Source organism: Sinocyclocheilus anshuiensis, unplaced genomic scaffold (genome assembly GCF_001515605.1).
Source record: "Sinocyclocheilus anshuiensis isolate Anshui unplaced genomic scaffold, SAMN03320099.WGS_v1.1 scaffold374, whole genome shotgun sequence".
Classification (NCBI taxonomy): domain Eukaryota; kingdom Metazoa; phylum Chordata; class Actinopteri; order Cypriniformes; family Cyprinidae; genus Sinocyclocheilus; species Sinocyclocheilus anshuiensis.
This window is the reverse complement of record NW_015546051.1, coordinates 706,009-722,436: the sequence shown is the minus strand read 5'-3', so window position 1 is coordinate 722,436 and position 16,428 is coordinate 706,009. Positions and strand designations below refer to the sequence as shown.

At 39.5% G+C, this 16,428-nt stretch overlaps 1 protein-coding gene across 2 annotated transcripts in view; it reads left to right on the top strand.

The window, feature by feature from the left end:
• scn2b (sodium channel, voltage-gated, type II, beta) overlaps positions 1 to 9,160 on the top strand; it is a 28,295-nt gene extending 19,135 nt beyond the window's left edge. Inside the window, exons 4-6 of one of the 2 annotated variants that reach the window (XR_001635429.1) lie at positions 3,660 to 3,855; positions 3,934 to 4,001; positions 8,273 to 9,160. Coding sequence is in view for 1 of the 2 variants with exons in the window: in XM_016500388.1 (XP_016355874.1) it covers positions 3,660 to 3,855; positions 8,273 to 8,303 (227 nt within the window). In the remaining variant the exon portion in view is untranslated. The remainder of the gene's footprint in view (positions 1 to 3,659; positions 3,856 to 3,933; positions 4,002 to 8,272) is intronic. The other variant, XM_016500388.1, reaches the window with a different exon arrangement.
• The last annotated feature ends 7,268 nt before the right edge of the window (positions 9,161 to 16,428 follow it).

Below are 16,428 nucleotides of genomic sequence, written 5' to 3'. Positions count from 1 at the left end.
GTAAAAGTATACAAATATACGCCAAAATGAAGCAGTCAAGCCTTTTTACTAAATAAATCTACACAAGTTGTGCTTAATGTCATATCTAATGATGTGTATTGAGATATTTAATATGACAATAAATGTAGCCTAATTTGGTTATGATGGTTAGATGTCTTTTTTCTTTTTTAACAATCATAATATATTGTAACTGTCGTGTCTTGCTCACTTTTCCGTGAACAACTGCGCATAAATCATAACTGGGACTAATGAAATTCAATAATAACGGCAGTCACAGTAAACAGTAAAGGCTCATATTTGAATATGTTCTTTTCATTTATTAATAATTATAAGCGTGTTTAATTTAGCCTATAGCCTATGCACAATTGTCCGAAAGCCTGGCAGAGTGATCACAAGATGCTATGCTAAAGTTTTGTATTGTTTTCAGAAAGGATGCACGTTCTCGTCTTTTTTTCTGTTAATTATTACATTGCGCTGCGTGCCTGTTTTTCTTCAAAGCACCAACTTAGAATGCCTAATTTTGGTTTGATTGCTTGTGTTACATGAGAAAATAAATAATTTTGCCTACCTGATGTAATAGATTTAATGTGGGTGCGGTTCGGGTCACGACTCGCGGTCTTTATGTCAAACGTGTCTGGTCTGGTTACAGAATTAAATGAGTGCTGCTGTCAGATAACAGGTCGAGTGTTCTGTTAAGTACTGCTGGTGCGTGTTTACCAAACAGGAGCCGTGCAGGACTCTGCTTTAAACTGCTTTGCGTCTCTCCGTCAGATAACCTTACGTGCGCGATGCGCCATTTACAGGTATTTCCCTAAACCGCCGGCGCCACACAGCTCATATATTTTTCCGGCAAGGGGTGAGAGCGTAATGATTAGTAAAACGATTATTTATTTTTGATAATTATTATTTTATTTCAGTTAGTTTTTCAATAAACTGTTGTTAGTTTCATTTCGTTTTAGTTTTTGAATTATTTTGCCATTTTTATTTTATTTCAGTTTACGAAATTGTTTTCTCATCAATCGTTTTCGTCTTAGTTTTAGTTTTCGTTTACGAAAATAACCTTGCACCTGAGCCTGGTCAAAAACTCTCCATATCTGCTTCATCGCATCTGGGTGAAGCCTCCCATTTCCCGGGACTCGGCTAGCATTACGCGGCGACAAGGAGCTCCCAGCACCGGGCCCTGAGACAAGAACCAAGGTTTCCTCCACATGTCTAAGGCATGTAGGCAGTGCCGCGTGACCTTGAACATGTGTAGTGGGTTTCCCCTCGGGGAGAACCCCTTGATCTTGAGCCACCACTGTAGGGGTCTCATGTACAGCAGGCCAAAAGGTATCACGTTGGACGCAGCTGCCATCAGACCCAGCAGTTTTTGAAACTGCTTGGCAGTGTGTGACCGGCCTTCTTTCACACTCGCGACTGCAGTGAGGATTGTCTCGATCCGAGCAGGGGACAGACGTGCCTGCATCGTGGTCGAATCTCACACCATGCCTAGATAAGTGGTTCTCTGTAATGGAGAAAGCACACTTTTATTAGCGTTTAGCCTCAATCCCAGCTCTCTTATGTGGGCGAGAACGACATCTCGATGCCAAACCGCCACCTGCTCCGACTGAGCTAATATCAACCAATTGTTAATATAATTGGTGAGAGTGTAAGGCCGAAAGGAAGAACCCAGTATTGGTAAGCTTTGCCCCTGAAAGCAAAGCTCAAGAACTTCCTGTGATGAGGAAGGATGGAGATGTGTGACCCCATTGAAACGAGGCGGAGGAGAACCGAACTGGATTCGGTAGCCTCTCTCTACAGTGTGCAGGACCCACTGAGACACATTTGGCAGTAGTTTCCACGCTGGAAACTTAAGACTTCTAAGTCTTAAGTACGGTCCACAGATCTGGCTTAGACTTTGAAGGCTTTGACCCAGAGCGACCTTGGTCCCGACTCGGGGGAGTACGGGAGGCAACGGTCTGCTTTTGAGCCTCCCGGTATGAGGAGCTGGTACACGGAGGGGGCTGCTCCCACCCGGCAGCCCCCGGAACTAGAGAGCAGCGAGGAAGGAACCGCTGAAATGCCGCAGCTTGTTTACGAGCCTCCTGGTACCTGTCGACGACGGAATTGACGGCGTCGCTGAACAGGCCAGAAGGCGCAAGCGGGGCATCCATGAGGGCTGCGCCCTCGAGAGCCGACTCTGCGTGCCTCGCTCCCAAGCAGACAACGCACAGACTGTGTGTATCCCCACCCGTAATGTAGGGCAGGGAGGAACACACAGCCTATAACGCTGTCTGCTCTCGCCCAAATATTTTGTCTTTGACTCAGCTTTAGACATACTGTAGCTTATAGCGGACAAACAACACCAAATAAGACTAACAACAGAGATTAGACTCGCCCATCCATTGGAATGATTACACACGTGATTCAGAGCACGGTCACGCTGAAGGCATTCCCATAGCGTTTTCCGACGCAGCTCGAGTTCCTGAAGGAAAACTACATTTTTGTGTGTTTTGGCCGTTCATTTACACGACAACAGTGTTTTGGGGGCTTGGAAATGCAAACTTTTGAAAACAGGTTTCAAAGTGCAAGTGTTTGAAAATGATACTGTTATTGTCGTAAACTACAAAAAAAGGTGATTTTGTGAAAACTGTGACATCATTCATATGCGTATTACATGTTCAGTCACGGGTGTGCGTGAGTATGTACCTAAGGAAACCATATGTGTGCAGGCACCGAGATTTTATTTTTACAAAGTGACATCGCCAACTACTAGCCCGTCATGCATAATACAGTGTTTTTTTTGTTTTGTTTCATCATTTTCGTGAATACATTTGAAAAGGGTTTGTTCTGACAGCATTGTTGTCTGTATGCAAAACTTTTCAAAAACGTGAAGGAAAAACTAGTGACTCTTTGTGTCCCAGAGGTCACAGCCATTTTTGGACTGTTTCATAAAAATTTATCAATTTGTGCTACGAAAACCAAATAAAAACCATATAAATAAAAACATGTGAATGTTATTGCACTTTCAAAAAGTATGAATAAATGAGTGTGAATAAATTTATAAAAAAATAAGCATGGCTCATGTAGGCATATATGATCATGATAAATGAAGATTATTGTGGAATGGTCAGTTGACGTGCTTGTGAAGCGGGGATTAATACAAACTGAACATGCACAAAATTACACATGTAAATATTTATCCGTATTATGATTTATTCTTATCAAAGAAGTGAATTACACTTGAAACCTGTGCAAGGGGTTCACGTTATTTGAATCAGAATATGAAGCTGTCACGTGATTGTGTGGGAAAAACAATGCTTTGGATGTCACAGATCACGTGGTTATGGCAAAACAAATCAAGCTCTGGTACAGTGCTTTACTATTAGATGTTAAAAAAAAAATACATTTATTCATGCTTCAAAGCTTCATCACAAGGAAAAAAACTTTCCATTTTTAGCGTTGTTGTTGTCATATAAACGTCCCCAAAATTAGGCCAGTTAGCCAATAGTGGTAGATGCCGTAACACCTCAGTCTGGGCTCAGAAATATCTTAATACATATACATGTACTATTTTTTACACATTTTTTTTTAAGAATACACTTTTTTTGCAGAAGCAATATGCTACTCTGGTTTATTTTGTTGTTAACATTGCTAATTTTTTGTCTTCCTCTGCCCAGTACCGCCACCAAGGGATTCAACTATTGCTGTCGCCATCGGGGCATCTGTGGGGGGAATTCTAGCTTTGCTCATTCTGTCCATGGTGGTGGTGAAATGTATTCGCAGACATAAGAACCAGGAGCTGATCTCAGATGAGCAGAAGATGGAAGAAGAGGGTAAAGCAGATGGAGAAGGAGGCACAGAAGAAGTAACAAAGTAAGAAATTCTTCATTTTTCCTCGTAATAAAGATTTTCTTCTGTATAAACAAACTGCTTACTTTGATCCTGAAACAGACAGCCCTAACCTGCCATCTTAGCCCTGGAGGCCTAACAGATGGTGGAGCTCCATCCTACACATTCTGGTAAAAATGAATGCTAGCAAATGTGTTTTGGCGGTCATGTGACTGTGGTTGACAGCAGCCCTTTCAAGTTCTCCATCTAGTCTGTCCTTTATTTTTATTTTTTTTAATTCTGGACCTAAATTTCCTGATTACTATCAGTCTGTTTGTAGTCTTCATTTATATGGTTAGGTTCTGTGGTGTCGTTGTTGTGGTGGTTGTATCAGTTTTTTTTACATTTGCATAACTGCAAATTACCTGCACTTGCAAAAAGGCTTTTGAATGCCAAGTGAAAAAAAAAACAGTTCAGTATTTCACAGCCTTTGATGATTTTTTGATATACATTATATATCAATATTTATGTTCCCCTTCAGGAACTCGAGCTGCATCGAACACTTTGGGAACACCTTCAGCGAGACCATACTCTGAAACATACAGTATGTGTAATCAGTCCAATGAATGGGCGCGACGTAGTGACCTGGAAGCTATAAAAGCATGTGCGGTGGAAACAGTGGCAGCTTCTCTCATTCAGCGAAGTCAGCAATGCCAAAGGCAAAAGAAAAGTCTAAGGGCTGTAATAAATGCAAACAGCAGTTTAGGCTGTGTGATCCTCCCTGCCCTCATTACATCACGGGCGGGGATACACACAGCCTTTGCGTTGTTTGCTTGGGGCATGTTTTTCTCTCGAGGGTGCTGACGGTCCACATTGCAAGCACCTCTCGCTGCGGACGCTTGCTCCCGGAGGGCTCTCTTTGAGGAGGGAGCCCTCATCAGCGTTCCTCGCGGCTCAGGCCCCACTGCTGCCGAGGCAGAGTGGCGGCTGCCGTCGTGGGGATCGCAGGTGGATCCCTCGACCACCAGATCCACCGCCATCTCCCAGGGTTCGGAAGCACGCTCCGAGTGAGAGGTTTCTTCAACGATGCTTGACATGTGGAGGAAACCTTGGTTCCTGTCACAGGGCCCGGTGCTGGGAGTTCCTTGTCGTCGTGTAATGTTAATGACAGATGCGTCCCTCACCGGTTGGGGTGCGGTCATGAGTGGCCACCCTGCCTGCAGTCTGTGGAGCGGCCGCCATCTCACGTGGCACATCAATTGCCTGGAAATGTTGGCCATGTTTCGAGCACTCAAAGACTTTCTCCCAGACCTGAGAGACTGACATGTGTTGGTGCGCACCGACAACACAGCGGTGGTCTCGTACATCAACCACCAGGGAGGTCTGCGTTCGCGCCCCTTGAACAAGCTGGCGCACCAGATCCTTCTGTGGGCCCAAGGGAAACTCCTTTCACGGAGAGCAGTTCACATCCCTGGGCATCTCAATCAGGGAGCAGACAACCTGTCAAGGCAGGGGCCGAGGCCCGGGGAATGGAGACTCCACCCAGATGTGGTGTGTCAGATTTGGAAAATGTTTGGCCAGGCTCAGGTGGATCTGTTTGCAACTCAGGAGACATTGCACTGTCCCCTCGACCTTGGCCGAGGCTTTGTCTGTATGCCTTCCCCCCGATTGCTCTGCTCCCGGGAGTTCTGGAGAGAGTGTGCCAGAACGGGGTCTGTCTTTTGCTAGTAGCCCCGTTCTGGCCGGGCCGAGTATGGTTCTCAGACCTGATTTCCCTTCTCGACAGCTCTCCATGGAAGATTCCCGTCAGGAGGGATCTCCTCTCACAGGTGGAGGGTACGATCTTTCACCCCCGCCCAGAGCTGTGGAAGCTGTGGGTGTGGCCCCTGAGGGGGCACAACTCGTAGCTCCCGGTCTCTCAACCGAGGTTGTTGAGACCATCCTCCAAACCAGAGCTTCCTAGACTTTGTGCCCTGGCTTGGCCAAAGCTTTTCCGTACCCCAGGCCGGGGTACGTCCCTAAAGTGCCCTCCTCAGTGCTACGCCCCCTCGTACTACAGACTTTCTGTCCTCCTCCCTTTCAGGAGCCTGACCAGCAGAAGCTTAACTGTATGTGTCCAGTGTGAGCACTGGACGCATATGTCCACAGAGCTGCCATGTGGAGGAAGTCTGACCAACTTTTTATTTGCTATGGTCCTTCCAAGAGGGGTCTGCCTGCCTCTAAGCAGACCCTCAGTCAGTGGATCGTTGATGCCATTTCTATGTCATATGGTATCCCCTCGCCATTGGGGTTCAAGGCTCACTGCACCCGAAGTGTGGCAACCTCCAAGGCCTTCCTGTCGGGTGTGGCTATGCAGGATATTTGCAACGCGGCAGGTTGGTCTACGCCACTCACCTACGCAGCTCGAGTTCCTGAAGGGGAACGTCTCTAGGTTATGTATGTAACCCTAGATCCCCGAGGGAACGAAACACTGTATCTCCTGCCATGCTTCCGGCATCCCTGTGAGCGCTTCCTTCATTCTACCAAAAGCTGCCGCTGTTTCCACCGCACATGCTTTTATAGCTTCCTGGGGTCTCATTTATAAACGTTGCGTATGCACAAAATGGGCATAGAAATTGTATACGCAATTTTCCACGCACATATCGGGATTTATACAAAATAAACTTGCCGTAAATATATACGCACCATACGGACATTCTAGACCATGCGCACCCACTCTTTTTCCTGGAGTGAGAACAGTAATGAAGTAAACAACAATTTTAAAATCTGTTTTCATTTCGAAATACACATTTACATTAAATATTCCACTCTCATTAATGGAGATAAGCATTGAAATTACATAAAGTTTTTACGCAGAAGTTAAACAAAAAATTATATGAATTTAGTGGATGCGCTTGATCACTTTTCCTGTGGCATGCTGTTTGAATGACAGTGAGGAGTCCTATAGGTGCACAATAATTCATCTTTAAACTAAACTGTAGATCTCATGTTATGAGAAAATATTTTAGTGAGAACAATGATCAATGACGTGCACTTACTTCGATATTATGGCAGACACTGCTGGATTGAGTGGTCGAACGGTCCATTGTCCGGCTTGAATAGGTCCAATGATAATAGCTTACTGTACAACCACAGCTGCACAGAAGTGTTGATGCCGTGTGAAGGTATTTCCACAAAAATACCACTGTATTTGAAGGATTCAGCTTGAAGAAAATGGTAATTTGCATGTTTTCTTTTTAAAATAGGCTACTTTGTCAGTGAGTCAGACAATTATATTTACACTGCAATAAATATAGGCTAAAAATAGCTAAAAGATCTTTAAACAGTTTTTTTTATGGATTTTGATATATTTATGCTAAAACATAACAAGGATACTGGATGATTTTTAGCAATAAAAATTGTGTATGGCACAAATGGCATTTATAGTGCATATCTCATATTTCCTTAATGTCTTGTACCTTTAACAGTGTTAAATTTGGTGTCACGTGGATGGGAATATGCATGGAAATGATATGCAGATGAGGTTATGCATAGTAAAACTAGGCATTGTAAGCTCCATATATGGTGATTTCGGGAAGGAGTCGGGGTGGAGATGCACGTACGCACAATCATCCCCTGACTGGGGTTTATAAAGGGATTTTTGCGCAGGTTCTAGCGTACGCATGGTTTTATAAATCTGAAAAGTTTTGTGCGTATGCAAAATCTAGCTTTTGTGCATACATACACTTTTAGGATGAAATCTACGGAGAGTTTTATAAATGAGACCCCTGGTCACTACGTCACCCCGTCCGTGATGTCGCGCCCATTCATTGGACTGATTACACACATGTTTCAGCGCATGGTCTCGCTGAAGGCGTTCCCAAAGCGTTCAACGCAGCATCTCGTTCCCTCGGGGAGCTAGGGTTACATATTTAACTTAGAGATGTTTTTACTCTAAAATGTCTTAAAATGATTTTCATTAATAATAATCAGTTTGACAAAATTAAATTAAATATCCAGTAAAAATGTTGTATAAAAATAAAAATAAATAAATAAATAAGGAATGTTTTTCCGATGGTCCTTCACTAAATTAACTAAAGAAACTCTATAGCAATATTTACCCATTTATATGTGTTTACCAAAACTTTTAATGTATGTAAATTTGCAGGGATTTTAAGCATTTTTAAAAGTCATTAGGCAAGTAAATCAGTGTTTGGAAAATCAGAAAAACCTAATTCACAGAAATTAAACTAATTTTCTAACTTTCTTGAAATTGTTCCTACAAAGGTTCTGGCAAATGAATCAATCTTTATTAAAAAAATGTAATTAAATAAAACAAAAAAATATATAAAATTAATCATATTTACCAACTCTAATGGTATTTTACCTACAAAATAACCACAAAAATATTAAATATATGTTAATATTTAATATGCTGAACATTATCTCACATTTTTTCATTGTCTTTATTTTTACCTTTCAGAAATGTATGCCTCCTGCCTGAAGATATGTAAAACGTGTTTGACTCTTCATCCTATAACTCTCATTCAACATTCCTCGGTTTTCTCGTGTAGCAGTCAAACATGTCATGTTAGGAAGATCTCCACCACAGTGCCATGGTGTCCAGTTACCGGTTTCAAACTGCCTCTTCAACTCAGTATGACAGGTTAAGGTTATAACAACTTCCTGCAGAACTCTTCATTTGGACCACGTTTTTTCAAAGTCAAGTAATGTATTTTTTCTTCAACTACTGCCAATATTAGCACTAATAATATTAGCCATCCAGTATTTCTGCTGAGAATTTTCTAAAGAGATTAATTTTAAATTATACAAAGTCCTCCTTATAACTGCCAAAGTGTTTTTACCCTTATGGTGTTTATACGTTTTGACAGTTTCTTGAGAAATCACTGCCCTCAACATCCTCTCAAGTGGATGTAGAAACATAATGTGTGTATGTGTGTTTGTGTGTGTGCCTTCTCATTGTGCCAATTTGCTCCTATTGAGTTTGAAAAGTTTATGCTGTTTTTACTATCCAGTGTAGGTAGAACAGCAGAAAATTAGGCAGGACCATGACTATACATGAGTGTTCAAAATGTATAATTTGCTAGCTTACAGCACATAACATCTCCAAAACATGTACAATCATTGCATGACAATTTTCGTAAGCATGATAAACACAATTAGCACAAAAAAATCATCAGTTTGCACAAGCATCTGGCACATTCCACAAATAGGGTATGCTTTGCTGTCCCATGACATTTTTTAAAAGCCTTAGACGCACAAATCCCATGTTGTCTCTTGACTTATTAGATACTGTACAGTGTGTATAGAAAATAATCATCCGCCTTTAAAATAATTACATTTAGATTTTTTGCAGCCTGAAATGAAGACGGACAGAGCTTTTGTTTTTTTCCAACTATATTTACTCAGTGCAACTTATAACATCCAAGTGAAAGCTATAACATCAACATGTCAGAAAATAAATAAATAAATAAACAAACAGAATCACTGATTTGGAAAAAAACGATAACGCCCCTCCTAAAATTACTTGTAAACTCAATCAGGTGTAGCTAATCACCTTCTCAATGGCACACAAAGCCATTTGACTGTGGTCATTTTGATCTGCTCAACATGACAAGAGCTTTCCTGGAGCATTTCAATCCTTGGTAGTGCAACTGTTGCAAACAATCAACTATGGGTGGCAAGGCACTGTCAAAAGATCTCCGGGATAAAGTTGTGGACAGGCACAAGTCAGGAGATGGATCCAAAAAGATTTCAAAGGCTTTATCAATACCTAGAAGCAGAGTGAAGTCTGTTATTAAGAAGTGGAAGGTATTTGATACAACACAGACCCTCCCTGGATCAGGACGTTGCTCCAAACTGGATGAAAGAGCCAGGAGGAAACTGGTCAGAGAGGCGACCAAGAGGCCACAGCAACTCTGAAGCAGTTGCAGGAATTTATAACAAATAGTGGTCATTGTGTGCATGTGACAACATCACAAATTCTCCACAAATGTGGCCATCCAAATAACAGCATTCCTCCAGTAAAGCATGGAGGTGGTAATATCCTGTTATGGGGTGTTTCACTGCAGCATGGACTGGAGCCCTTGTCAGGATAGAAGGAAAAACTGATGGGGCAAAATACCGTCAAATTTGTGAGGAAAATCTGCTGCCCTCTGCCAGAAAGTTGTCAATGGGAAGAAGGTTTGCCTTCCAACATGACAATGACCCAAAGCACACAGCAGAACTGACCACACAGTTTTTGAAGGAGAATAAGCTGAATGTCCTTTCATGGCCTAGTCAGAGCCCAGACTTAAACCCCACGGAAAATCTGTGGAATGACTTGAAGACTGCAGTCCACAAACGGTCATCAAATTTAACTGAACTTGAGCAATTCTGCAAAAAAGAGTGAGCAGATATTGCAAAGTCTAGATGTGCAAAGTTAGTAAAGACTGAGGCAAATCCCAACAGACTAAAGGCTGTAATTAAAGCAAAAGGTGTTTTTTCCAACTCTGTGTGTGTGTGTGTCTGTTTGTTTGTTTATTCTGACATGTTGGTGTTATATCTTTCACTTGGATGTTATAAGTTAATATAAGTATAAGTAAATACAGCTGGATAAAACAAAAACTGTCCATCTTCATTTCAGGCTGCAAAGCAACAAAATGTGATTATTTTAAAGCGGGGTGATTATTCTCTATGCCCACTGTATATTTGTTTGAGTTATATGAAGTTTTTTTTTTTTTTATGGTGATTTTGACCTGTTCCACCTAAGAGGACTTGGACTTCTTGACTAACAGTTAAAATCACAGAAAAGTGTCATCATTTCAAAAGATGAACGTTGACGTTTTTAAAGGTTTGTTTTATTATAATAAAAAAAGTCAGTTATTAATTTCTTTATTAACCTTAATAAAACGTATTTCCCCATTACCAAATAAATAAAACAAGATAATTTTGAAGTAAATAATGTTTTCCCAATTATGAATAGATAAAAAAATCAAACAGTTATCTTATTGAGTGACAGCTTACTTTATTTGCAACCCTGCTAAAAACTTATCTTAAAATTGGAGTTGCAGATATTTTGTACCCTATTTATGGAAAATGCCATTTCCAAAACATTGCTTTTACACATAAACATCATAATTACAGGTGCAATGATTGTGTGGCAAGTTAAACATGATCTATTTATAGATAAAAGCTAAAAAACAACATATGTAGAAATTTGATTGTTAATGTTATTGATTGTGTTTGACATGTATGTTGATGTGTATTATTTGGAATGGGTGAATTTATTTTACATGAGTATCTTCTTGAATGTATAAGCTGTGAAATACATTTTTAGTCAGTATTGAATATATAACACTTCTTATTAGCCTCATAATCAAATTTCACACGTAATTATATAATATGTTCAGAAAGAGGCTAAAAGGGTTTTAAATTGAATAATAAGCAAATGAAACCTACTGGATTAAGTGAATGCACCTTTGATTGAAGGATTAAAAAAAAAATCTATATGCATGTATGTATGCAGAGGAAATGAGTTTTCATACTGACTTTGTTGGGAATCCATTTTGATAGTGAAACACTCAGTGATTGTGAAGGGAATGTATTATTCATTCTTCTTCTTCTTCAATGCACCTTTGATTGAAGGATTAAAAAAAAAATCTATATGCATGTATGTATGCAGAGGAAATGAGTTTTCATACTGACTTTGTTGGGAATCCATTTTGATAGTGAAACACTCAGTGTATTCATTCTTCTTCTTCTTCTTCTTCTTCTTCTTCTTCTTCTTCTTCTTCTTCTTCATCATCATCTTCTTCCTGTTATTATCAATGTTTAATTAAGTTTTGCTTTATTGTATTATGAACCAAATCTGAGATTTACATGTTCATAACTGTTAACTGGTATTGCTATGTATTCAATGATAATCAATGAAATTAGTTCAATGATAATCATGCATTCAATGACACTCAGTTACTTTGTTCACGTACACATGTACATTGTGAATTATACTGTATTTTAACCACTATTTTTGCATTAAGAGTAGATATTTGCATAATGTGAGCAACATCAGAACCACATCCACAAAATGTAAAAAAGTCTCCAAAAGGATATAACAAAACCATTAAGCTCATAATTTGATTTGCTGCACAGCAGTTAACATTAAGCCAGTTTGTGAAATTCAGACTGTGGCACAATGATTTTATGGCTAGTGCTTTAGTGCTTTAGTGCTTGCCATTCATAGGTTGAATTGCCAGGAAACACTACTCTAAATCCCTGATTATCTTCTATTAGAATTAGACAACGATATCCTAGTTACTTGTTTACATGTATTCCTATTTAATAATAGGCATGGTACTGGGTCATTAAATATAATTTTGAACTGTCAGAAGCCTGATATTATATTGAAGGTCAATTTTATCACTTATATGATGTAACCATGATACCATATTTTCGATTGTACAGCCTTGATGTTTTTTTTTTTTGTTTTTTTTTAATGCATCCGCCTATTTATTTCTACACCAAGATCATACAAACATAACATTTCTATGGGCATAATCAATAAAAGCAGTCCAGCAACGTTGATTGGAATGGTTTGGGGACCAGTCTTTTTTTTGCCTGTTTTTCAATCATGCATGCCTCGGTTTTAGTGTCTCGCTGAAGGTCTGACTCTGGCCTACTTTAAATACATATGCTTGCACTGCACCATAACTATAAGCTGCACCACTGCTTGTTTTTTTTTTTTTTAATAAAAACAAAGAAACAAAGCAGTTTGTTCCCGTCTCTTTTTAAACCTTTCACTAAAAATATTGAATTAACTGAAAGTATTCCTAAATATTCAAATAGATAGTTCCCTCAAAGATGTATTCATTTACTCACCCTCATGGCGTTTAAAACCTATGACTTTCCGATGACTTCTGTGGAAAACAAATGAAGATGACCATTCCTTTAAAATAAATATAAAATATTTAAATTAATATTAGTTGACCTCTATGAAAGTGGATACAATATTATTATTGTAATATTGAACAAAATACTATTGGAATTATTGCATGAAAATATTCATATTTACTAACAAATGTTAGTGCTTGGCAATGTGCAGAAGATGTACATTTGGAGCAGGTAGGCAGGGCAGGTGTTTTAAATAGGTTCTACAGAGAAAAGCTGACAGAGGGGGTTGAGGGGGCAGCAGCATCTCTGCAGTGTGATCAACACCAGCTACTGCTGGAGAAAATTGCTACACAGGCAAAAGTGAAGGTGACTCATGCATGCATATATAGCTATTTATCAAAGTGGCAAAATCAGCCAGACACGACTACTTAAAGTTCAAAATAATACAAATCAGGTGGTCTGATAATCTGCAAACAGATGAGCACTAGTCATTCAGTTAAACAGACCATTTGAGTTGTGAATCTCTTGATCGGTACTAATAAAACTTGTTGTTTTTTTATGATTTTAATGCACTGCTACTACAGTGAGTAAACAAAAACCCTTCAGCTGATCAATCTTGCTACAATTAGATCTAGGATACACAAATTCATATTTCATAATAATTTGTATAATTCTGTCCTCAGATACGTTTTTATTATTATTATTATTATTTATTTTATGTAAATTCATCCAGGAATTGCAGAGTCAAATTAATCGTAAGAAAAGTCTTACCTAGAGTGTAACCTATTTTGATTCTGATGTGCTACATTTGGAAAAGGGCAGGCATTATGTGTGCACAGATTTGAGTAATCTCACAATTATGTGTTTTAATTTTGTTATAAATATATTAAAAGGATATTTACTCTACAAATACTTGAAAAATGTGCTATTCAATAAATAAACAAACGAAGGCGTAACACATAATATTTGCTTAAGTTTAAGTACAGCACACATTGCAAGTGGTAACCTGCAATTGTTACCTTTAAGAGCTATTTTTATTTGATTCAACCCTGAACTTGATTCAGTGATGTTAAATAATATTTTTGACTTGAATTAAACCATTTATTTCAGTGTAGACAATCCTCAAATGGTGTTTTTTTCATCGATCATGCTGGCAAGCTTTTTTGTATTGCCAAATTTCCCCATTAATTGTACGAGTTAAATCTTGTAAGTGTAATGAATTGTTAAGTGCCTCTTCTCTTCAGCATTTTCTACACATAAATAATAATAATGTGCTTCATGTGGTAATGTAAATTAGCTGATTTAATGTAACATCACTGAATCAACCTGACAACCATGAAGTAAAACGTAAATGCAGAAAGTAATTTTTAAGTGTCAGATCAGGTACAAGTTGCTTCTTAAAGATAAATAATATGGTAACATAGACTGAAATAAATGTACACAGACAATATGTAAGTGGAGTGAGTTTAAAGAGATTCAGATGCATACATTCAAATTATAGCATGATAAAATTACTGCTTTACTTACCCAGTTATGAAAGAATAATCTTCACTCTTTTTAAAGGGCAAACCCGTCCTGTGAAGCCCGTCCTGCTCACTTCTCCTCCGCTCTCAGGCCTCAGTGTCACTTTTCACCGTGCACACATCAGAAAGTTGTAGAAAAAGAGGGAAGAAGAGAGAAACAGATGTAGGGAGGGCTGCATCCTCCTGCAGACACTCTTGTAGTTGTTCCCGGGACGATACATCTCTGAAGAACTGCAGCATTGTACTTTAATGCAGAGTGAGAGAGAGCCAGAGAGTGAAACACACAGAGGGAGATTCTAAGGTCACTGTTAAGCACTTGAAATGCAGAGACTCTCACTCTCTACCTCTCCGGCTCGCTTTCTCCCTCCTCCTGCTGTCCTCTACACCTCTCCTCCTCTTCCTCCACCCCTCCCCTCCATTCCTCTCTGCCTTTCCCTTCTGGCTAAGTTTTGCAACATCATGCTCCCCTCACTGGCGCAGTTCAGGGGGAGTCCAGCATCTACGCAATTACTGTTTGTTTTTCATTTGACAACATTTCATGCGTTCCAGTACTTGCATATCATTAATTTGATGCATAGCGTCCCGTGTGTGACTTCCAGATGAAATCCATCCATATCAAGGTCATGTTAATGAAATATTCTTCTATTTTGCTTCACTATTACGTGGTCAATCTCAATCCAAAGCCAGTGATTGTGTTTCTTGCTCCGAAGTGTCCCAAACTCTGTTTTGTTAATGCCTTCCTCCATTCTTCATCTTCACCCTCCATCGCTCTTCTCCTCCTCTATCTCTCTCTCGTTCTTACTGGTTCTATACAGTAGATTGCATTATGGGAATTGCTCTCTCTCTCTCTCTCTCTCTCTCTCACATTCCACCCTTGCAGACGCACACACACATATGCTGTTATATGGACTCCCAAGGTCACATTGTCCTGATTGTGAGTGTATAAGTGTGTGACCACAGGGGGTTGATGTCGAGTGCTATCCTATAAATCACAACGGCCCACACAGGATGACATTCTGTCAGTCAGATATCTGTGTGTGTGTGTGTGTGTGTGTGTGTGTGTGTCTCTGTTTGGATCATATGTCTGTGAAACAGCTGCTATCTCTTTTTGGTATCACATCTGCATCACGACGGGTGCTGTTCATCAGCAAATGTTCCCCACGATCAGGCCTAACGATTTAATCACAGTCATCAGAAACAAATCATATACTTACTTTTTCCAGACAATAAAATAAACCAACCCGATACATGTACACTTACCTACTATATAGTATGAGAAAAGCAGTATGTGAAATATGCAGTGGTAAGAGAGAAATTCTAGGATAACCTATCATTTTTGGCTATAGTATGCCATATTAATTTGACAGGTGAGTCATAACTGTTATGTTGTTGTCTAGATAAGCCACATATGTCTTGAATGGCCAAAGTGATTGACTAGCCAAGTATCATAGTCTATAAAACCCTGACCACAAGGGTCCCAGACCACTTCCCCATGTATTAAGCTTTCCCTTTAACAGCTGCACTGCTGGCTCATATACTGTTCAATCCAATTATTACAATTCTGGGGAGATGAGACACAAATAATCAAATAATCCATGGGATTGCGCGTTTCAGATTGCTTAGACTCACAGAGCCAGGCTTTTTAGCAGAATGAAGTCTGTTCCACTTTGCAGAGGAAGTTCTGGACAAGAACCACCAACTACAATAGGAAGACTTCTGAATGACAAGTAAAGCTACCAACCACAGGTCATTATGTTTTATGCAACCTTTAACAATGGCGAAATAGAAACTGAAATTGTATTAAAAATGATGTAATGGAATAAGTGCCTATATTTTACAGATCTAACTCAAAACAATGAGCAATATACAGTTTTGCTCATAAATATCTAGAATTATTGATACCTAGCGCCTCAAGCATTTGTATCTTTCAAAGATTTAATGGCACCAAAATTACAAACATTTAAGTACTTTTATAACATAATGTGCATGGAGCATTCAGCCAATCAGAGCTAGAGTTTTCCGCCAGTTTTTGCCATGTTTGTGTACTGTGTGCATGGGACGGTCAATGGAAAGACTGCAGTCTGTGAGCATGTGTTGTCTGAAGCTGAGGCTACAGAATGCTTAACTCGACATTTTCTTGGGCTTGTAATATATCTAAAGTATGGAGCTTGTGGTATGCTTGATAAAAAAAGGATATAAATTTAATAGGGAAATGCAATCATTTTTG